At 47.0% G+C, this 24,404-nt stretch overlaps 1 protein-coding gene across 1 annotated transcript in view; it reads right to left on the minus strand.

Moving 5' to 3' along the window:
* Bcat1 (branched chain amino acid transaminase 1) overlaps positions 1-18,475 on the minus strand; it is a 47,839-nt gene extending 29,364 nt beyond the window's left edge. Inside the window, exons 1-5 of the mRNA XM_032905394.1 lie at positions 18,368-18,475; positions 17,310-17,420; positions 9,738-9,938; positions 2,958-3,068; positions 997-1,116 (exon numbers count right to left, since the gene is read on the minus strand). Of these exons, the coding sequence (XP_032761285.1) occupies positions 997-1,116; positions 2,958-3,068; positions 9,738-9,938; positions 17,310-17,420; positions 18,368-18,460 (636 nt within the window). The 5' untranslated portion in view covers positions 18,461-18,475. The remainder of the gene's footprint in view (positions 1-996; positions 1,117-2,957; positions 3,069-9,737; positions 9,939-17,309; positions 17,421-18,367) is intronic.
* Between the last annotated feature and the right edge of the window lie 5,929 nt (positions 18,476-24,404).

A 24,404-nucleotide genomic window follows, 5' to 3' on the forward strand; every position in this document is an offset into this window, starting at 1 on the left:
TTTTAAATCAGGAATTGCTAAGAATTCAGGGTAATAAACATAAAACCAAACACTCTCCCCTGACGACAAAACTTCTGCAGTATGACCGCATCTACCTCCAAGGGTCTTCACGAGGGTGCCACATCCCTGCAAGCTCAGGACCAGCAATTAGATCAAGGAAGGTCTAACATTACTGGGACAGGTATGTACGGGTGTGTGTATACTGGTGTGTGTGTGTGTGTGTGTGTGTGTGTGTGTGTGTGTGGTGTATGTGTGTGTGTGTGTACTGGTGTGTGTGTGTGTGTGTGTGTACTGGTGTATTTGTGTGTGTACTGGTGTCTGTGTGTGTACTGTGTGTGTGTGGGGTGTGTGTGTGTGTGTACTGTGTGTGTGTGTGTGTGTGTGTACTGGTGTGTGTGTGGTGTATGGTGTGTGTGTGTACTGGTGTGTGTGTGTGTGTGTTTGTGTGTGTGTGTGTGTGTACTGGTGTGTGTGTGTGTGTGTGTACTGGTGGTGTGTGTGTGTGTACTGGTGTGTGTGTGTGTAGTGGTGTATGTGTGTGTGTGTGTACTGGTGTGTGTGTGTGTGTACTGGTGTGTGTGTGTGTACTGGTGTGTGTGTGTGTACTGGTGTGTGTGGTGTGTGTGTGTGTGTGTGTGTGTGTGTGTGTGTGTGTGTGTGTGTGTGTGTGTGTGTGTGTTTCAAAAAAATGGAAATGACCTTTGGAGCATTCTAAGATGGCTCTGTAAGGATGAAAGAAACTTTCTTCAAATCCTAACTACCCAAAACTCCTTCCTTCCCACAGCACACATAGTAGAAAAAGCCAATACTCAAGATGTCCTCTGACCTCCACACACATGGTGGCACACAAAAGGCCACTCATGTGCACACACCACCTCAGACACCCATTCATGCACAGACACACCCACTCATGTGCACACAGAAAATAAATAATTTTAAAAGGCTTTTTAAATGATAAAAAAAAAACAACCTCCTCTAAATAGAATCAGGCCGTACCTCAATCCCGATGAATGTGGGGCGGATGTACAGACTGGCAGAGGTTGAGTAGGGGACCCACTCTCGGTCGAGCTGTAGGAGCTGAAGAACGCATTGCAGAAGCTCCTCCTTGTCAAACTCCTGAAAAGACAGAATCCCTAATAAGTTCCAACAAAGGACACAGATGCAGAATCCCGGGCCAGAGAGTTGACACAAGCTCAATTTTCAAAGCTGGTCCCATGCTGCAGTCCTGATTGGGTCCTCGAACAGCTAAAACATCGTGAGAAGTATCTGTAATAAATGCTTTTTTAAAATAATCTGTGAATCCCTCCAGAAAACCATGAATTACTCATAAGGGAAAACCTGAGAAGTTAGAGTCTCTGAGGCTTCACGGTGGCTCGGTGTATAAAGGCACCAAGCCATGAAGCCCAATGACCACATGGTGGAGAGAAAGCCAAGTGGCTTCTGAACTCTACACTCATCTTCCTGCCCCAAACAGAGAAACAAGTAAATAAATGAGATTTTTGAAAAAGAAATTAGATCCCTATTGACCATACTCCCACATCAGTTATAATTAGATTTTTACACTCAAATGTAACAAGTTATGGTCTTTTCTTTAAGGTGGACATCTGTGTCCCTTCTATCAATTATAGTTGGATTTTATACTCAAATCTAACAAAATATTATGACTTCTACTTAAAGTTTGGTATCCGTGACCTCTTCTGTTCTCGACTGTAACTCAATATCAGGATCAAGTGTAACAGGATCAACTAGATAACAGGATCAAGTAGAAGTATCGTGACTTCTACTTTAAAAAGGAGAAAGCTACAGCTTTAAGGTTTAAAACAACCCAGCAAACATAAAACACAAACCACAAGGGAAAACAGAGGTAACACTTGCCTGTTTGAAACTTAAATTCTGACCTCTCAGAACAGGAAGCTGTTGGTGAGATACCATTGAGGAATTACACCAGGGCATGTTCTGAACTGAACACTGGTCACAAAGACAAGGGGACAGCTCATTCCTCAGGGGATGTCAGCTTGTCCCAAAGGTGACAAACACGCTTTGTAAACTAGTCAATCAGTTTCCACTCATCCACAAGCCAGAGAGGGACACCTTTAGAGAATCGATGACTTATGCAAGGTGGAACAGTGACACACACTAGCATGATCATGGTGCACAAGCATGATCACAGAGCACTAACATGATCACAGGTCACTAGCATGATCACGGTGCACTGGCATGATCACAGAGCACTAACATGATCACAGAGCACTAGCATGATCATGGTGCACAAGCATGATCACAGAGCACTAACATGATCACAGGTCACTAGCATGATCACGGTGCACTGGCATGATCACAGAGCACTAACATGATCACAGAGCACTAGCATGATCATGGTGCACAAACATGATCACAGAGCACTAACATGATCATGGTGCACTAGCATGATCATGGTGCACAAGCATGATCACAGTGCACTAACATGACTACAGAGCACTAGCATGATCATGATGCACTAACATGATCACAGTGCACTAACGTGACCACAAACACTAGCATGATCATAGTGTACATTAGTGATCGTCACAGTACATGAGCATGATTATCACAGTGCACTAGCATGATCACGGTGCTCTATGCGTGATCACAGTACACTAGCATGATCATGGTGCTCTAGCACCATCACAGTGCACTAGCATCAATACAGGGCACTTGCATGATCACAGGCACTAGCATGATCACAGGACACTAGTATAATCACAGTATATTAGCATGATCTCAGCGTTCTAGCATGATCATGGTGCACTAACATGATCTCAGTGCTTTAGCATGATCATCGTAAATGGGCATGATCACAGTGTAGGGATGTCAGATACTGGGATGTCAGATACTCTGTTTGCTTGCTTGCTTGCTTGCTTGCTTTGGATGTGAGAGCAGAACGTCTATGAAACAGAAGGGAACACCCATGTGCATACCGGCAGAGTGGTCCTCACGGCAGATCGGCACATTCTTTTCATGTTGAGGTCCGGCCGGAACAATCGGATCTTGTTATCAACTCCCCGAAAAGCCTTCAAGCCTTCAAACAGCTGAGGAAAAGAGAAAGGTCTCAGAAGGTGACTAAGACGATCTTAGTGGTTAAGTTGCTGCCCTTGGCCTCAACTGGAATGAAGAGGGGAGGTGGGGGGGGAGCGATATGGGAACAGAAAAAGGGGTAAAAGGGTCCTTTCAGACTCAGCCCGATGGGCAACCAGGAAAGGACAATCTAAAGTATTGTGGTACTGCCTCCACCACGACGTGGACAATTAAGGAAGAGAGGAGAGCAGGGAAGGAGGGGGGGGGAGGGAGTGGGGAGGGAGGGAGGGAGGAGGAGGAAGGGAGAGAGGGCTGGCTAACTGCTAGCCTAGGTTTTTGGAAATAGTCCTTTCTTGAGGTTCGGCTCACCAAGACCACACTGACCATGATACCAACGGATGGGAACTTAAACCACACGTGACAATATGTCCTCCCAACAGTGCCTAGTTTCACAGAGGATTGGACAGCTGAGGGTGTGTTCCTGTAACGGGGTGACCACAGCTGGGGTTGTGCTCCCATTACACAGTGATCACTACCTCCCACTGCCCCCCAGGATCTCCCTGGAAGTCCCATGTCACCAGAGGAAAATGCAAAGTCAAGGACTTGTTCAGGTTTACCTGACACATTAAGACTTCTCATGGAGAGATGGCTAAATGGTTAAGAGTACGGACTACTCTTCCAAAGGTCCTGAGTTCAATTCCTAGCAACCACATGGTGGCTTACAACCATTCGTAATGGGATTCAATACCCTCTTCTGGTGTGTCTGGACAGCTACAGTGTACTCATAGCATAAAAGAATATATGTATATACATACATATATTCTTATATACATAAAAAAGCCATATATATATATATATATATATATATATATATATATATATATATATGATGTCTTCATAGGCAATCTCACCCTTAGACTATCTTTATGTATCTATCGATCTGTAATGTTCAATGGTTTGGGAAGCTGGTGATTGACAGAGTTGGGATGGACCCTCCAAAGGTTGACATCAACAGCTAAGAGCTCAAGGAAGTCTAGCTGACAGAAAATTCTAGTTAACTTCTTTCTTTCCCTTCCATGAGTGTTTGCCCACGTGTATGTGTGTATGCAGTGGCCAGAAGAGGGTTCCTAATCCTCAGGAACGAAGTTACAGCTGGTTGTGAGCCATCATGAATTTGGGTCCTCTCCCAAGCAGGAGGCTTCTTGTCAACTCACCACCGTTTTATTGAATATCATTTATCCAATAAAGATCCTAATATTTTGTATGACAAAGCAACTACTTCACAGGTTACTTCAGTGTATTGCAGCCTCAGGGGAAAGCACTTGCCTCTGTGAGGAATTTGTGAGCCAAACTAGTTACATTATTTTTCGTGGACACTGGTTTACTTGAAAGGTTGTCCTCCACAAGCACACCTCTCATGCCCTCCCCTCACCACACACACAAACACACACACACACACACACACGATCACATAGATACACACAAACATGGGGACCTGAGTTTAATCCACATAAATGAAAGCCAGGCAGGTGGTAATACTTGTAATTCCAGAACAGACAGACAGATCCCCCGGGCTTGCTGGTCAACCAGCCTACGCAGTCCCTAACCAATGAGACCCTATCTTGGAGAGCGAGGTGGACAGTGCCTTAAAAGGCAAGGTCTGTCTGCCCATCTGTCTCTCTCTGTCACACACACACACACACACACACACACACACACACACAGGCACACACACTCTGAGGGGTTTGGGAAGGGCAGATTTCTGAGCTGAAGGTTCTCTGAAAAGGGGACAACTAAGCTAGAGCTACCACAGAACTAACTCTCCATAACAGTGGACAGCAGGAATGTTGTGGATCCAGAACCCAAATCATCCTGAATTACCTTTAATCTCCATGACCATTAATTCCCCACCTGTGTTTCTAACCTCATAGTCTCCTGAATGCCGATCATCAACCAGAAACTGAAAGGACGTCATCAGACAGTAGGTGTTTCTACTTGGCTACCCTGCTACCCAATGATGTCCCCACCAGCACATTCCATAAACGCACTGACTGGTGACCACTTCCATGGTGGGCCGTGTCATCCAGGCAACCTGATTCCACGAGCCCGTGGCTCAGCATAACATGCCTCTTACTTCCTCTGGACAAGAGCTGTGTGTCACAGACCACACACCTGTCTCCATGAACAAGGAAGTTCCCGGGAGAGAAAGACTCACGTGGCAGCCTGGACAAGGACACATAATGGAAAACTACTGCCTCCAGCACTCACAGAGGGGCACTCACTGCCCTCAGACCCCAGGAAGGACACTCCGCAGCTATGACCTTCTCCCTGGGCAAGTAGGCAAAGAGCCAAGGGGCATGCATACACCTTTTCTAGATCAAATCCCAAATATGAACTTTCCCAACGTGCCCCGCCCAAGTAGTCCTGAGCCACTGTCCGCCTCAGTGGGCCCCTCACCCTCTCTCCAACCAAGGGCTGGCTAGGGGCTGCCTCACACTGTGTGGCTATTCACAGACAAGAGTGCAGGGCTGGAACCCAGAGCTTCGTGTGTGACAGAAGAAGAGCACGCTATGGATTGAGCTGTGTCCCCACCCCCAATCCAGTTCTTTCCCCCTCCTAACTGAAAATAATTTTTTTCTCACATGTTATATGCTGATTGGTTTCTTTTCCCTTCTCCCTCTGAAGGTCCCTCCCTTTCTGTCTCTCATTAGAAAATAAACAGGCGTCTAAGCAACATAGTAATAAAATGTAACAAGATAAGACAAAAGCTAACACGTGGGACTTGGGCAAAATAGGCGGGGAAGAGCCCAAGAGAAGGCAATAGAATCAGACGCACTGGTTTGCACACTCAGGAATCCCATACAAACACTAAACTGGAAGCCAGACTAGAGATGCAGAGGACCTGGGGCAGACCCTGTGCCTCTTCCACTCTTTCTGCCTCTTTTTCAGCAGGGGCAAAGGGCGGGGTAAGGGTGATGGCTCCCTGAGCTCTCAGGGGAGGGATTTGATGGAAACATTCTATTCAAGGCGGAGTGTTCTATGTATGCTCTCTCACTTTCTACATTGTGTCGGGCTATAGGTCTCCACATCTGTTCACTCGGCTGCAGGAAGAAGCTTTTCTGCCAATGGCTGATCTATGAGCACAGCAGAATACCCATTTCATTGCTACATTTCTTTTTAAATTTTAGGTTTGATTTAGGTTTAGTATTTGATTTTAGGTCCCTGGGCTGTCTTTTCTCAGGTTCTAGGTTGCCTGAGCAGTGCCAGATCCAATCTGGTTCTTACTGGAGACATGTCTGGTAACTCGGTGTAGCTAATCAAGCCTTAGGAAGAAGCGCTGTGTTTTATTAGAGCACTAGTAATGTGGAGAAGGCTGTGGCTTTACGGCAGAATAACTGTAATTTGAGGGCTATTTTTGGTTTTCAGGCTAGCAGTGGAACACAGTGCTTTATTCATACAAGGCAAGGGCTCAGCGCTGAGCTACAGCCCCGGACCCGACATTTTCTTTAAAAACAGTGATCCCAGCATTTGGAAGGCTGAGCCGGGAGGACTGCTATGATTTTGAAGCCAGACTGTCACCAAAAATAATAACAACATGAAAAAAGTCTAACTGAAATTCCGGTTGATGAACTCCAAACCCCAAATTTTTAAAATTCTTCCTAATCACTCCCTATAAAGGGCCAACAGTTCTCAGACTGTGGTGCCCAGGCCGCTGGGTGACATAGCCTCAGAGATGAATGGAAATCAGAAACCGACGGTAATTCTGGCTGCTAGGTCTGAGAACCAGGGACCCTAGAGGCTCCGAGGTTACCACAGCCTTCTCTGAAGGGGAATGGTCCGTCCACCTTCCATCTGACTCGAAGAGCTTGGTATGAGTATGACCCAGCAGGCCGTGCGACTGGCCGTCATCTGGGAATATGAAACCAAACCTTAAGTTCAGACTGGTGCGTCAATGCATACCTGTAACCCCAGTATCTAGGAGGCGAAAGCAGTCGAATCGGGAGTTCAAGGCCAACTATACCGTGGACTGGAAGCCAGCCTATCTTTAGAAAACAAAACCAAGGTACTAAGGAGCTGTTTGGTCATCTTCTAGAACAGGGGCTGCCACTGGGTCAGGGGTCTTGCAACATACACTGTGTTGGCAAAAGAGGGACTCTAAAGGCAGGGCTGGTCGCTCCCTGTCAGACCCGAATGTTTACCCAAACCTGGAGCAGGCTGGCACCCCCATCCTGTGACAGAGAGGGAAACATCAGCAAAAACACCGGGTCCTTGAATCTTCTCTGGGAGGCCAAACATTTCTGCAGATGTTATCGCTGTTTATCCCGTGTTTTAAAATGCCTGTGGTGGGACTCTGAAGCCAGAAGCTGGTTCAAAGGCAGATCAGTCTGCTTCCAGCAGGTCTGTTTGCTCCCCAAGACGGTGTCTCCCATGCAAGGACCATCCAGGCCCAGCCCTGCTGATCTCCCCAGGTCAGATTTGATCTGGTGCATTCTGACCATAGACACCCCCAAGTCCCTTCCTACTGGGTGTTGTGAGCACCCGTTTAATGACGTGACTTCGGCTTGCTCTCTCAAATGGGCTGTCTCTCCCTGTGAACTGGAGCACGTTTTGCTACTTCTCTGGTGAGTCTGTGTAGCCTCCACCCACTATTCATTCTTCTGCTTTGTGCTTGCTCAATACCTGTCACTCATTCAAGATAGCGAGCGAACGTCCTGTCCTATGGACTGCACAGACACTTCACTGAAACAGTTGTCTGTCTGCTCGCTCCCTCAGCACCAGGGACGGATCTACAGCAGTGGCTCTCACAACCTTTGGGTCATGACCCCTTCAGTGTTCGAATGTCCCTTTCACAGGGGTCGCACATCAGATGATATTTATGTTACAATTCGTAACAATCACAAAATTACAGTTATGAAGTAGCAACAAGATAATTTTATGGTTGGGGTGACCGCCACCTGAGGAACTGTATTAAAGGGTCTCAGCGTAAGGAACCACTGATGTACAGCCTCCAATGAACTACCTGATTTTATTCTTTCAAGAATACAGATCCTCTACAGGGGGGACAAGATGGCTCATCAGGCAAAAGTCCTTGCTGCTATGTCTGATAACCTGAGTTCAAGCCCAGAGACCCTTTTAGAAAAAGGACAGCCCCAAGTTGCCTTCTGATGCCTGTATACATGGCATGCATCCACCCGTACAGACACATACAATAAATAAATACAAAAAAAAAGTTACTCTCCCTACCTATCACAAATGAAAGTATTAAGTCATAAATGATTGTATTTCCCAAGTTCCATAGACCTCCACTCTTTTATTTTTTTAAAGTTTTTTTTTAATGTTTAGATTTATTTATTTCATATGAATACTCTGTCACTCTCTTCAGACACATCAGAAGAGGCCATCGGATCCCATTACAGATGGCTGTGAGCCACCATGTGGTTGCTGGGAATTGAACTCAGGACCTCTGGAAGAGCAGTCAGTGCCCTTAACCCCTGAGCCATCTCTCCAGCCCCACTCTTTATTTCTTAAAGACATTATTTGTGTGTATGTATGTGTGCATATGTGTGTTCATGTGCAAGTGATTGTCGAGAGACATGAAGAGGGTGTCCGATCTCCTTGGAGCTGGGGTCGTGAGGCGCCATGCGGGTGCTGAGAACTGAGCTATGGTTCTCTGCAAGAGCAGCAGGTGCTCTTAACCCCTGAGCGAACTCCTCAGCCCTGATTGTGGACTCACTCGCTCCTCACGTCGGATCATTACATGACTGGATTCCAGGGTGTTCGGGTGGGAAATGCCAACTCTAAACACCATGAAATGAAAAGGACCTCTGTAGAGTACAAGATCTCTCAAAAGCACCATCTTGGGATCCAGTATTCAGAAATGAGTATTTGATCATCACTATTAATAAGTTTCCTATGGTCATTTTCAGTCCCTTGGTAGATCAGAATTTATCTCTGTGACTTCAGTGTTCTAGGGAAAGCCATTCTGTATGGGGGGGGGGGAACAGAATAAAATAAAATGTAGGGCCAAGGAGATGGGGCAGTATTCTGCAGATCTGGTTAACTATGTATCTGCAGAGGACTGAGAGATGGGTTCTCCAAACACTCCAGTGTGAAGGAGAACGCTCAATGCCATCCCATGGGCTGGTTATGAGAAGGGTGTCTCATTCTGCGACCCATCACAATCACTCCAAGATCTGAGAAGAAGAGAGCCCTTAATAAATTAGTAATACTCATTGCTTTGTGGTCCTTTGAGGTTCTGTGGCCTGGTCTGGCCAAAAAGAAGGGCATGGTCTAGATTAGCCTTGAACTTTCTGCTCATCTCCTGCTTAGGTTGCCAAGCACTGAGGTTACAGTCATGGCCATACCTGGCTTAATGTGAACTCAGACTTCTAACTTCCCTAACCCTTCTATATGTTCTACACACACACACACACACACACACACACACACACACACACACACACACACTAACATCACAGATAAACCAAGTCAACTTGCAAAACTAGCTCTGAGACGTATCCATTTGGCTGCAGAAGTTTGAAGACATTTATGACGACCTCCAGACCTCCAGTAAAGACAGCAGGGTCTGTCCCCTCCCCCAAACTCCCTTCCCCCTTCTCCCTCCTCCCCCAAAAGTTTGCAAGGCAGAGAATCATGGCCCACGGCAGCTCTCAAGCACTTACTTCCACGGCATAGTGCAAAACAGAGGCAGCGGGATGTATGGACAAGTTTTCAAAAGGCTTGATGTGAGGCTTATCCCATCCATACTTGGAGGTCCACTCCACCATCAGCATGTGGTCAGTGAACGAAGTTCCAAAGACCAGCGTGCCGGGGTCGGGCTTCTTTTTTAAGACATCGGCTTTTGTGATAATGAGATCTTTGGCCTGTAGAGGAGAAAAGGAAAGAGCTTGGAGCCCACACTGCACTGGCTAGATGATCCAATGGCGATGGCATGACTGTAACCAGGTATGAGCAGAGTGTTGGGGACTTGCTGCAGTTAGTAGGGTGCTTGCAGAAGCCCTGGATTTGACCCGGCACCACAGAAAGACCGGAGGCAAGAGGTTCAGAAGTTCACCCACCTTGTCAAAAAAAAAAAAAAAAAAACAGAACAAGTCTCACACAACAACCCCAATATAATGCTCTTAACACTGAGAATCAAACAGACCCAAACCTGTGCTCAGAGTTCAGCAGCCAACTGTCCAGAATCTCTGCAACATGGCTGCCGAGGTGACTCAGCAAAATACTTACACCTGCCACCAAGTCTGCAAACCCGAGCTTGATCCTGGCACCCACATGGTGGAAGGAGAAAACCGAGGCCGGCAAGTTGTCCTCTGAGCTGTGCACAAGCGCTGTGCATGCATTCCCCCCCCCTCGGCCCCTCCCCCACAAACGATGAATAGCTACAATTAAAAATGTAAACCAATAATAATCTTAGAGCCGGGGAGGTGGCTCTGTGGGAAAGAGCACTTGTCGCTCTCACAGAGGACCCAAGTTTGGTTCCCAGCACCCTGCTGTTGGTTCATAACCATTCATAAACACTGTCTTCTGACCTCCATAGGCACGATGCATGCACACAGATATGTAAAGTCAAAACACACATTTACTTCACAAAACAAAATGAATCTAGAAATCTATTTTTTTTTTTAGAAAAAAAATCAATAATTCCTGCAATAATCCGGTGGTGTACACCTATCATCCTGGCACCCTGGAGGGCTGAAGTACAAGAAGAGCCACAAATATGAGGCCAGCCTGGGCTACAAAGAGAGTGCCAGGCTAGCCGAGGTTACATAGCACGGCTAACTCACAAACAGATCCCTGCAGCTGCTTTGGTTGTAATCCCACAAGAAGCAAACTTCAGGGCTGTGTGTGGGAGGTGTGCTGAAATGATTTAGGAAGAGGAGGGTCCGTTCCCCATTCCCACCAAACCCAAGTGGAACATCCCCCAAAGGAAGGGGAATCCTCCAGGGAACACAGCAGCACCGCTCACAGAAGGATCTCTAAGGACCAAGCCACTGCCCACTATGGCTTCGCTCCACCTCCCCAGAACATTCCAAGCACAAGTCTCCTGCTCCTCCAGATGCAGAGGCTGGCAGATGGGCACAGCAAAGAAGTACTCTCTCTCTCTTTGAAGATGGACAGGCAGAGAATGGAGCCTCAGATACAAACGCTGTCCTGGGAGGAGGAGACAGTAAACAAAAGCCCTCCTATTCAGCCCCACAAAAACAGGGAGGTAGAGAACAAGTGCCCTCAGCTGTTCCCCACAAAGCCAGCCTGACCATCACAAACACCCAAAGTCACCTCACTTCTGACCCTTAACTTGAGAACAGACATTCAACAACAACAACAACAACAACAACAACAACAACAACAACAACAACAGTAAATTTTTAAAAAGAAACTATAAAGAAGAAAGCTTTTGGTGGGGGCTGGGGGAGCGTCCGTCAGAGCCGCTTGTCACTCAGGCTGGCTCAAAAGCTCTCCATACAAAGACTCTGAGCTGTGCACACCAGACAAGCGCTCTGCCAACTGTGCTACTCCCCCAGCCCCCACCCACAGTTTCTGACCCTGAGATTATTAGCAAAGTTTCTCATAGGAAGACACGAAACAGGTCTGTCTGTAAGACGGACAGTGTGAGCTGACCAGTGAGCCCGGATCCTAGACACGACTTAAACACCGCAAAGCCAACGGACATTGGCTATTTAAAGTTTTATTTGTTGTTGTGTGTACATGGACACGCTATGTATGAATGCAGGCACACTCCACATAGCCGTGTGGAGCTCAGAGGTCAATTTTGGGATTTGGATCCCTCCGTGAACCACCGGTACCAGGGATCAAACATGGGGTGTCAGGCAGGCTTACCCAGCACTTACTTTTACCCACTGAGCCACCATGGCCCCGATTTCTTTTTAAATGACATGATCAATAATGTGAATGATTCTTCAAAGGACCAGGGAAACGTTGCTCTCCCAACCACTATAAACCAGCTCTGGCTTCACTCGAGGCTGGCTGCACACGACTCTTAAATCTTCACCAAATTTATAACTCTGCAGTACCGCTTCCTGACATGGAATGAACAGCCATCAGACAGCAAACAGCTTATCCCGAAAGCGGGGCTTTCTCTCCTCCCCTTACCCATCTACCTCCTCCAGGCAGCTGCCAAGATTACAGCTTGCCCACCCTGCTACTTTTCTCTTGAACTTTTAATAAAACTGTCTTCAAGCTTTAGGATAAACCGTAAGTAACATCATCAACCTTGAGGGTGCCCGATTTTCCTTTTTACTCAACATCAGCATTCTTTTTTATTATTCTTAGCACCTTTAATTTTATTTAAGCTTTAATTGCAGAGGCTCTGTGGCTCGGGGAACGCACAGAATGTTCCAAGACTGTCCGAGGTCCAGCCCCTGCTTCCTAGACAATGTGACTGTCAGTCAAGGACAGACATACAGGTTAGCATGGGATATCCACAACGGATTATCCATACCTCGATCTAGTATTTTTGAGCTACTCTGTGTCTATAATGCCATGGTCATTAGAAATAACCATCCTTGCTCTGCAAGCAAAGGGGGAGATAAAGAAATAGCCAGAAAACTAAATCAAAAGGTGGTTAATGCTTTGAAGAACCAAAGAAACTGAGGAGAAGGGGCAGGGAAGGGGACAGGATGTTGATCTTGGCTTTGCAGAGGCCTGCCTTGTGTATCTGAGCATGCCTGAATGTAGAGAGCAGGCAGGACGTCTACAGACCCAGGAGCAATGTATTTCAGGCAGATGGACAAAGTAGGACATAGCAAAGACCCCTGCTGCAGGAAGAAGAGGAATGAGAAAACAGAGGTGAAAGGACAGGGGTCCTACAGCCATTGCAGTTGGGAAAGACAAAGTGTGGACCAAGATAGATGGCTATGCCCCTATATACCAGCTCTCTAAGACCTCTCTGGCTGTTTTGCTGAGACCACAACCTTTGCCAACTCCTTCTTCCCAGGACGGTAGTTTGCTATAAGCTCAGTAGGCACAGGAAACCTCGTTCATACCCCTCTGCAAGCCCCTGCCTGTCTAGGGAGCAGGGATGCCTGCAGAGGAGAGACTCTCCTGTCTTCCCTGGAGGCTTAGTGATTGAACAAGCAAGCCAGCTGTGGTGAGATGTAAGTAAAAGAGTCTGGGCAATGCTGAGCTTTGTCCAACCTCACCAGGCTTCCCTACCTCCACACCAGTGATTTCCCAGGCCCGGGCCCCCAAGCCTCTGAGATCAACTTCGAGATAGTTCTTGATCCACAATCTGTCTGCCAAGCTAAACATCACTTTCGAAACTTCGTGAAAAATGTCTACTCAGCCCCAGCTTCTCGGAGTTCTGGGTCCATTGAAACGTGATCTGTGATCTAGCTCATGGTTTTTACATTTTCCCACAGTAAGGCGATAGCTCAGTGGGAAAGAGTACCTGCTGGGAAAGCAAGGAGCCTGGAGTTCAAATCCCCAGGTTAAGACAACCACAGTATCGTTTATATGGTTGTATGCTCTGAACGCCTCCTAAAATGCTTCCAGAGCCTAAGCTATAGGGGCAGAGCATTTGCTTACAGTGTAAAAAGTCCTGGGCACAACACCCAGCATTGCGAAAAGTAGACAAATAGAAGTGGGGCCCACCTACAATTACCCCAGGCTAGATCAAGCGAAGCATCAAAGCTGCTTAATAGCCAAGCTGAGACACAGAACACCTTATATTCGAGTTAGTGCTTTTCCTCTAGAGCTGGAGAGATGGCTCAGTGGTTAAGAGCCCTGACTGCTCTTCCAGAGGTTCTGAGTTCAATTCCCAGCAACCACATGGTGGCTCACAACCATCTGTAATGGGATCCAATGCCCTCTTCTGGTGTGTCTGCAGACAGCTACAGTGTACTCACACACATAAATCAATAAATAAATCCATTAAAAACAATTTTCCAGGTGTTCCTTCTGTTTGTATGAATCACAATCTTTCCCCTGATTGTTTCCCTCTAATTCCAGTTTAAACAGAAAGATTGCCCTATATCCAGTAACACAAGATGTTGTGGCCTTTATAATTTCACCAAGAACTTGAGACATTTCTTTCTTTGAGACAGTTTCAACAACTCTGGAGATCAAAGGTTAGGGGGTTGTTTTGGTTTTTTATTTGTTTGTTGTTTGTTTGTTTGTTTGTTTGAGACAGATATACTATGTAGCCCCAGACAGCCTTGAGTTCAAAGATCCACCAGCCTCTGTCTTCTGAGTGCCGGGATTAAAGGCAAGGGCTGCAGTAGAAGTGAGGTGGGGTGAGACCTAAAGACAAGGCTCGGAAGCTAAGAGCACCAGCTGCTCTTTCAGAGGACCTGGGTTCAATTCCAGCACCCACAATGGCAGCTCACAGTGATCTGTAATCCTGGCCCAAGGGAACCCACACCCTCTCAGGCCTATGTGGACACCGGTCACACATACATGTGGAGGGAAGACCCATGGAGTGCTTCCATAAAGTAAAATAAATCTTTAAAAAGTCAGATGGGGCAGTACACATCTTTAATCCCAGCATTTAAAAAGCTAAGGCAGGTAGATTCCTGAGTTCCAAGTCAGCAGGCCAGCCTGGTCTACCTGGTGAGTTCTAGGCCAGCCAGGGTTACACAATGAGATCCTAGGTCAGAAAGAAAGTGGGGGAGGGAGGATCTAACCAACCAGCGTTTGTACAGTGATGTCTAATATCACGTTCATTGGAAGAAAACAGGACAGCACAGTAACTGAGGAATAACACAGGGCATATTAAGAACCTGGAACCCACACCGTAGAAGGAAGAACTAACTCCTACAAGTTGTTCTGACTTGCGGGTGCCCACACACATACACAAAAGAAGTAAACAAGGGGTTGGGATTTAACTCAGTGGTAAAGAGCTTGCCTAGGAAGCGAAAGGCCCTGGGTTCGGTCCCCAGCTCCAAAAAAAAAAAAAAGATTCTTTAAAAAAAAAAAAGAAGAAGAAGTAAACAACCCATGTAAAAATTAAAAAGGGGGGGAACAATTTCCTGATCTGACATACACAAAGAAGCACCTGAGCACTTCCGTTCCTCTCTGCGCTGGAAGCTAAACTAAATTCGCCCTAAGCCTGGTGCGTCAGCACTGAGAAGCACGGGGCTTCCCAGGGAGCCCCTGCATGTTTCTGCTGCACTGAGAAAGATGGCGCTCATCTAGTCCGTGCTGTTTATAGAGCCTCTCTGAGAATCAATGAGGTCTGAAGAAGAAAATTCTACAGCTTTGGGGTCAATCAGAGGAAACTAAGACAAAGAGAGCTCATCTCTGGGGTCCATAGGAAGACTCCGAGGTAATAAATACAGCTCCTTAAAAGGAGATGGAGAGATGGCTCACCGGAAGAGTGCAGGCAGCTCTTCCAGAGGACCAAATTCACTACCCTGCACTGTGTCAAGAGGTTCATTACCATCTCTAACTGCAGTCCCAGAGGCATCTGGTCTCCAATGGCACTCATACATGTGCATGCATGCGCACGCGCGTAAACACACACAAAGAGACGACAGAGAGAGATGCACACTTAAAAATAAATTGTTGAGAGAAAAAAAATGAGAAAAACAGCCCACAAAAAGAGTAAAGGCACACTGTACAAGCCTGACTTCCAGAGCGCTCAAGCCTTGGTGGGAAAGGGGAGAGACAACCCCTCCTACTTACCCGATACCCACACACGCACCAATGGTGCCCTCTTACAATAACAAATAAATATATGAAAATTTAAAAATGACAACAGATTTTTTTAATTTTTGAAGAATTATATTTAAAAAATTAAAAAGGATGACTGCTTTCTCTGCCCAGCTGGAAAACTTGACCCTCACTCTAATGGGGCCCTGTCACAGTGGGAACGGGACAATAATAAGAAAAGGACCTAGGAGAGACCTGGGAGGCAACAATATATTAGCGGACAGAAAACTGTAAGAAGCAGGGATCAAGGCTAAGAGTGTGACTCAGTAATAGAGTGTGTCCAAGGCCCTGGTCCAACAGCCAGCACCATGCAAAACCAAGATGGTGCTTCCAATAAAACCCATCATTTTTATTCCCCAGATTATCGATACTGTCTCGGTCCAACACCAAGAACACACGCAGAGCAGGTCAAATTTCAATTAACAAATACACTATTTTCACTATGAACTCTATCTTGCACTGAATGCTTTGCATGAAAGCATAGTCTTTTCTTTTTCTTTTCTTTCTTTCTTTCTTTCTTTTTTTTTTTTTTTTTTTAGATTCCGACTTGTTGAATCATTTTTTTTAAAAGGTTAGCAGGAATTCAAGGCCAGCCTGTATATTTCCAGATCAGCCAGTACGACCCCAAACCTCTCATGTATTAGAGCTGAGTCCTGGAGGAAATTAAAGAACTGAGCCCAGGTCCCACTGACCGGTCACGTATGAATCACATGGGCATCTCGGAAGCCCTGCAGTGAAATTGCTTTAACGAACCGGAAATCACGCAGACAAAATCCACAGCACCTCACTGTAGTATATTTTACTGTCTTTTGGGTTAAAACAAATCGCTTGTGAGCAGAGGGCTTATCTTGAATTCACCATTCCCCTTCGAGTTCCTAGCACTGTCCCCGAACACTGAGTGTTCCTTCCCTGCGGTACAAAATTGATGAGTCAAGTTCCAGTGCCTCTCTGAACCCTGCCTGCCAGGATGTGAGGTCACAGGGACATTCTGTACTATGGGTGACAATTGACAGTGGATATCAGAGCCAGGAAAGTGGCAGAGCCAAGCACCCATGAAGATCAGCAAAACCCTCCAGGCTGGGGGCTGGTGGAGAAGGATAGAGGTTGATGAGTACTTAATGAGATCTTTCTCTCTCTCCCTCCAATAACTCCGCTGGGAAGCATGAGACCGTGTCAGACATACGCCACACGTTCAGATGGAAAGAAAACCCAATCCTGGTCTGTAAATGTATTCGGTGACTTTTTTTTTTTTTTAAAGGAGAAAAGGTACAGTGCCCTTTTCTTGGACAAGCAGAGCGAAGGGTTAAGCTGATGCAATTTAAAAAGCCACCTCGGATTCCTATTCATTAATTCGCTCTTTTCCATAAAATGTATGATTCATAAAACAAACAGCCTGCTGTCGGGTAAATTTTGCTCTGCTGATTGTAATCTCCAATGACTTTCTCCCCTCCCTGGCTGTAATTTAAAATTCAGCAACTCATTCGGTTTAAAAATTCCCCAACCCCTAATTTCAACCAGAAATGCATTAACTCAGTAACTTAACCACCACCCCACAGATGCCTTACCCTAAAAGTCTCGGTCGAAGCTTCTGATCCTCCTTCTTCATCATACGACTCGGCCGAATCTTCTAATTCTTCTTCTTCAGCATACGATGCCGAACATCCATTATTGCAGTCCTTAAAAATAAAAATAATTAAACCTCCATTAAGTAAAGCCAGGTGGGTCAATGCGGGGACCTGATCAAGGGACTTACCATCACAGAAGACAGAAAAGCCAAACCTGGACCGTCCAACACACAGGGCCAGCTCCAGCCGGAGTGACTGTCCCTCCCTCCCAGGTCTGACTTAATATATCTTCTAGCAGCTTGGGGAGGAGCTCCTTAAATTCCGGGTCAGCCCAGGAGCCAGGGTTCTCCAGCAATGAACAAGAAGGCAATTGTCTCCCGAATGTCCGAGTAAGTCGTCTAGACCGAGGGTTTAAGCCATTTATAGAGAGGTGGGGAAAAAAAAAATCTCTCGAGCGCGCTCAGCCTCGTGGTCTTGTCAATCACAGGCGCACAATAGGCAGGCTGCTTCAAGCTTGAGGGGACGCAGACTGGCCGAAACCATTTTCTCCACCCGCAGGGTCCCCTGTGCTTTGGCGGCGGCCAAAACATTACATTCGGAAAAACAAGACCTCTTGATACTGGTACCAATTAAATAAATAAAAGATACGGTGGTTCGGAATTAACTAGTGAAAGAGGCAGGCATTCATTCAAAAAGCTGGGAGCTAGTTTGCTAAATAGCTGGGAAGGAGGGAAGGAAGGGGTCGAAGACTGCAGAGGCAGCGGTCCGGATGTTTTGGTGGCAAAAATCTCCCCGTCATCCTCCAGTTTTCCTAGCCTAGACTCCAGAATCCCTGGCGACATCTCAGCCATCCCTAACGTGCCCAAGTTCCTGTGGCGACCCTCACGTTTTCTCCCCATATTCGACTGTGACCCCAACATCCCTGTAATGACCCCTGAATCCCAACAGTGATCCCTCGGTGCCCAATGGAGAGCCCCAGGATGACCCCAGAATGCCCCGGGGGAGACACTCTTAGCTCCTGAGTCCCTGGTCGCCTCTCGAGAGCACCCATGAATTACCTCCATCCCTGAGTTCCCTAGTGGCGACCTCCGCTGCGACCTAGCGTCTCCCAAACCCTGCATTCTCTGTGACAACCTCCGAGTTTTCCGCATCTCCGAGTCTCCAGCGGTGACCCCCCCCCCAAACACACACACCCTATATCCCTTCGCGACCAGTGGTGCCTTGCGGCTACCGGAAAGCCTAGTGGCGCCCTCCCGCAGTAACCCCCCGAGTAAGACCCGCAGGATGCTGGTCCTAGCGCCCCTCGCCCTTCGCCACGCAGGTACCTGGCGGGCCAGGGTTTCAGTTGCCCGGTACAAGTAGGCCATGACAAAGCTGCGGGCGCGTGGAAATGCGTGGCACAGCGGCGCTGCGGAGAGCCCGGGGCTGCAGTTCGGCAGGGCAGGCGATAGAGGTATGATGGGAGAGCCACCAGCAGGCACCCGACGCAGGGACGAGCGCAGCCTCTGCAGCATCTCCGCGTCACCGGTGCGTGCGGTCACGCATGGCTGGGCGCGCGCATCCAGGACCCAGGAGCACCCGCGCTTTACTCAGGAATTCTACCCAGCAGGGACAACTCGGCGACACATTAGCATCACAACGGCGCTGTCTGGACCAGAGTTTGTAGCAGGGACCAGCATTTGTGCTTGGGCTCTGGCTTGCAACAGACCTAGCTGTTGACCTCAAAACGTGAATCCGGTTCTCCAGGGCTCTGTGTCGCGGTTCGCACGACCTAGCTACCCTGCCGGTAGCCTCAGAAGCAATCACCATGTGGCTTATGCTTCAGGCAAAACAGCCGCCCTGCCAGCATGGTGTGGTGGTTGTCGGTGTGGAGGCTGACAAAGATGACTGACCCTACAGTGAGACCCTGTCTCCCACACAAACAAGCAAACACCAAGGGTTGGCATCCGCTTCCACAACCACTGCCAACCCCCAGGGACCCAACACCAGCTGGTCTTGAGGCCTTGCACTCAGGTGTTAGAAGCTAACTCCATTTCTGCCCTCGCTATCGATTTTTTTTAATATGAGTTATATAATAACAGGGCCTCCATTCTCCCTATTGTTCAGACTGGTTTCCAGAGTGTTAATACTTGTACTTCTCCGGGAAAATAAGATTGGTGTTGTTTAGACCACAAAGACCTTCTGAGAACCAGGTCATCGTGACTTGAAAGAAAACTGGCCCACCATGATGACATTAAAACCTTGTAACAACGTGCTTGTGCTAAACGCTTCTGATAGGCTCTGCTTGCTTGCAAAGGTCATAAAGGACCTACCTAAGAATTGCTCTGCTGCAGTTCAGACGCGGAGTCTTTCCTCTGCTAATGTAAGCTCTCCAACATGTGTACACAGGGACTCATAGTTAAAAATAATGCCTTCCCAGGAATACCGTTTTGGCATTTCTGACAGTGAGCTTCTATAGCAATATTAAAAAGAGAAAAAGAAGCTTAGATATATTTCTGGGTTCAGTGAAGGAAAAGGGAGAGGGGCCAGCTTTAGCCCCCTCTGCCCTCCTCTTGGGTGGAAAGCCCTGGCCTGTTCCAACAGCCTGAAGTGTTTCTCCAGTATGTATTTCTCATTAACTTTTTTTAATGTGAGGTGTATTTGTTCATAGTTACTAAAGTGCACAGTGGTTCCAGGGATTCTCAGTCAATGTCTCAGCTTACAGGCAGGGAGCCCTCCTCCTTCACAAAGTAGTAGTGGTCCCTGCATTGCCATGGGTGATCTTGAAATAGGAAGATGGCTTTCTGGGGAGAAAGCAGTTCAATCCGCCTGGTTCCAAAGTTCTTCTATTAAAGTAGCTAGACAGAGAGCAGCAGTCTTGGAGGCCCAAGAGGGTGGACCCTTCCCCTGGTCAACCTTGAACCCCGCCTGCTGTTTTCCAGGTAAAACTAGAAAGGGATATTTCACAGCTACCCTTATTTAGGATTTAAAATTCTATATGCAATTCTGGAGGCTCTCACCCATGTAGAATTACTTCCTCTTTCCTGATCAAGAAAAAGACAGAAACTGAGTTTGACCTCTTGCCCCAAAGATTAGAACTTTAAATATTGCTGTCTTCTCTATAAGGAGTTAGTCTAGGTGGGTCTGTCGGTCACCTGGCCAGGATGTGACCTGTCACATGAGGCTCTTCAAAAAGCTTCCAACTGACTTACGTCAAGATCCAACAGACCCACATCTTGGCTACTGTCGGCATCCGTTGCTGCCCTGGCGCCCTTGGGCATGCGCATTTTACTGTCCAAGTCCACTTCTGCTCTACCCAAATCGCCAGGAATTGGAAACCACCTAGATAACCACCAATTAATTAACGGATGGGATCATAAAATGTGGCACATTTACACAAAGGAAGGTTGTGGTTCAACTGTTAAGAAAAACAAAATGTGCAGGTAAGTGGATGGGGCCAGAAACAGTCATTCTGCTTGAGAAACACAGACCCGGAACGAGGAATATCAAATGTTTTCTCTTACACGTGGATGTTAGCTTTTAGGCTTTAAATAGGCATGCTCCTATGAATAACCAGAAGATGGTAGCTTGTAAAGGACTTGGGAGAAGAGGGGGGTCTTCCAAGGAAGAGGAAATCAAGCATAGTATTACAAAAAGACAAAGAGGAATGGATGGAATGGGGGAGGTGAGAGAAAAGGAGAGGGGGAATATGAGAAGATACTAATAACACTAAAGGCCACTTGAAAAGCCATATGGAAACCTACTACTATAGAAGCCCCCCCCCAAAAAAAAATACACAGGTGTGAGAGGAACTTAAATGGAATCACTATACAGAGGGAGCCACAACGCCCAACCAGATACCTTATGCCACCAAATAAAACCTCCAGTGCCAGGAATGGACTACATCCTATTGAGTAGTTGGCCAAAGGGGTCCGGAGGACTCTCCCAAACATCACGGGCTATAGCCAAGGCCACTGGTTACTCTCCATAACCTGATTGGAAGGCCCTGTTGCTGGAAACATAACTTGTATATGTCATCAAACATGTAGGCAGTCAGCCTAGCTGAAACTCTACCCCTCTGGACCAACATGCATGGTACTGAAAAGTACTTCTCGGACCACTAGAGGAGAAAAGGAATCACCACTATCACCCACCTGTGGACCATGAGATCCACAACAGAGACCGGACTGCAAGATGTAATGGTGAGATGGGGCACAAATGCTACTGTTGGATACAAAGTTGCCCAAATGCTATTGTTGGATACAAAGCTGGCCCCCAAAGGGCAGTGTTGGTGATTTTGTCCTAAACAGAACGAATCTGGCTTGACTCAGTAAACAGAAGGACTGTTATGGGGTAAAACAAAAACAAAAACAAGGTCCTAAGCTCAGCTTCTGACAGAAATCACCTATTGTGAGATTGTTTACCAGGAAAGCCATCTTGTCCCTTACTGACCTGATCCTCTGGCAAAGACATCAAGTTCCTGACTCATCCTGCACTGACACCTACACTTTTCTGGTCTGCACCCCTCCTTCTTTGTCCCCTAAAGGCTTCCTGCTCCATTCACACACCCACTCCCCTGACAAGACAGCCCAGCATTTTGATTCCTCAAATAAACTTTCTGCCCTCGCTTACCATTTCGGGAGTAACCAGCAACTTTTGTATTAGATTGAAAGGCCCAGTCTACGAGGTGGAACTCATTCATTACACTGTTGAAGTGGCCAAAACCCTGAAACTAGATAAGTCATGGGCCTAGAGGAAAACCTACTATTGTTCTGCTAAAGACACAGAACAATGAATGTTGCCTAATGACGTTCTGCCATGCCCATTGGGCACAGTATCACTTGGCTGCGTCAAAAGATCTTGGCAGTAGATGGGATTAATGCAGATCCACAGCTGGACTTGGATATAGATGGTGACTGACGCTTCAGTAACAAAGAGGAAAATTTGTGGTTCGACACCTGTCACTGTGATCAAGTCTGTTCATTTTTGAGACATCTCACTTAACTGATACTGGCTTCAAAGTTGGGTTCGAAGTCACTAAGTATTCATACTGCATGAACCTCTAATTCTCCCTCAATCACCTCAGTGCAGGAATTGCAAGATATTCATCCATGCTCAGGTTATGCTGTGTGCTGGGGTCAAACCCAGGCGACCTTGACCTCCATCTGCAGTGACTGAGTATCTGTTATCCCAGTATGGACAGGGAGCACTTGAGGTGGGAACTGCAAATTAATTCAGCTCTGCCTCAAAGGGCCTGACTCGTTCTTGCTTTTACAGTGCTGGTGTTTTCTGTTTTCTGGATGTATTCTTTCAACGTGTGTGTGTGTGTGTGTGTGTGTGTGTGTGTGTGTGTGTTTGCATTTTCTTCACAAACCTCTTAAATCCAATTGTCCCTTTTTTGCAAGAACAATCAATTAACACTCCATGACCTAATCTTTAAATCTCCTTACCCGGGCTCCTATAATCTGCACAGGGCAAGCCTGCTGAGAGGCAGTTCACAGATGACCTGGTAATGGGAGTCTCCTCTTCCCTCAGAACACCACACAAAATGTGTCATGGGGTGGCCGTGTAAAGACAGACTACATGGCCATGCAGTGTCACGCGGAAAATGAATGTGCTAAACGCTTCCGACACCCCAGGCTCCTTTCTCTCAGACCAGACACCTGAGCCTGCCCCTCACTCCCCCACCCTCCTGTGTGCTTCCCATTACCTCTGCACACAGAGGACAGCCTTACCCTGGAAAGCCTCCGGCCATCTTGAGGCTTTGCCGCAGGAGTGACAGATGGGCAGAGAAAAGGAGTCTAAGCAGAGATTAGAGATTTCAGTGTTTGTTAGGAAACACTTGGGCTTAAGTTTTGCATTTTACAAAAATAGATCCACATTTCCAGTTCTGAGTGGGAGACATTATTAAACCTAATTAAATGAGGCTAAAACCAAAACAGATTATCTCCTTCAAGACTCTAGAGAATATTTTATTTTACACGCTTGTCTCACTGTGTAGTCCTGGCTGGCCTCGAACTCACAGAGATCTGCCTGCTTCTGCCTCCTGAGTCCATATACCACTGTACTAGATGGGACTTGCTCTCTCTCTCTTTTTTTTTTTTTTTAAGATTTATTTATTTACATGAGTACACTGTAGCTCTCTTCAGACACACCAGAAGAGGGCATCAGATCTCACTACAGATGGTTGTGAACCACCATGTGGTTGTTGGGATTTGAACTCAGGACCTCTGGAAGAGCAGTCAGTGCTCTTAACCACTGAGCCATCAGAGCTGGAGGGATGGTTCAATGGTTAGAGCACTTGCTGCTCATGCAGAGGACGGAGTCTGGCTCCTAGCTCCCACATAGGGGACTTTCTTTACAACCACTTGTAACTACAGCCCCCAGGGGATCCCCTCTTGCATCTCCACAGGTTCTGCACTCACGTGCATAAAACCATAAGCAGACACAAAAGGAGCAGCCCAGGAGCCCCCGGTGATGACCACGTAAAGATAAAGGTGCTGCTCAAATCTGGTTCAGATTTAATGTGAGGAACTGCCTCCTAGCTCTCCTTGATGGTCTCTAGGGCAGCCCAGCCCAGCGACCTCTGCCTGTGCTGTCTCCAGCACCATTTGGCTCTCTCCAGGGTCTCCAGCGTTGCAGTCTTCCTGTGTCCACAGGAAAACGCGCCTGTGTGCTTTCTGTTGCTGTGAAAAATACCACAGTCAAAAGCAACCGTGGGAGTTAGGGTTTATTTGGCTCACATTTTGGGATCAGAACCCATCATTGAAAGAATTCAAGGCAGGGCCACCTTCCCATGGGTGACAATGTCCAAGATATGCTGGGCCCTCCCACAGCAATCAACAACCAAGACCGTGCCTACAGGACAGTCTGCAGGGAGGCATTTTCTCAGCTGAGGGTCCTTCCTCCTGGATGACTCTAGTTTGTATCAAATTGACACAAAGTAACCAGGACAGCAAGAAAGCAAGCAGGCAGGCAAGCCCCTGACATGTTTGGATGGGAAGGAGGCAGCGTTCACATCCTAGGCCACACAAACCTCTGCTATACTTTCTCCTCTCGTAATTTACATTATTCCCAGGAGACCCGAGATAATGAACATCAAGTACATATCAGTTA

This window comes from Rattus rattus, chromosome 6, assembly GCF_011064425.1.
Source record: "Rattus rattus isolate New Zealand chromosome 6, Rrattus_CSIRO_v1, whole genome shotgun sequence".
NCBI lineage: Eukaryota > Metazoa > Chordata > Mammalia > Rodentia > Muridae > Rattus > Rattus rattus.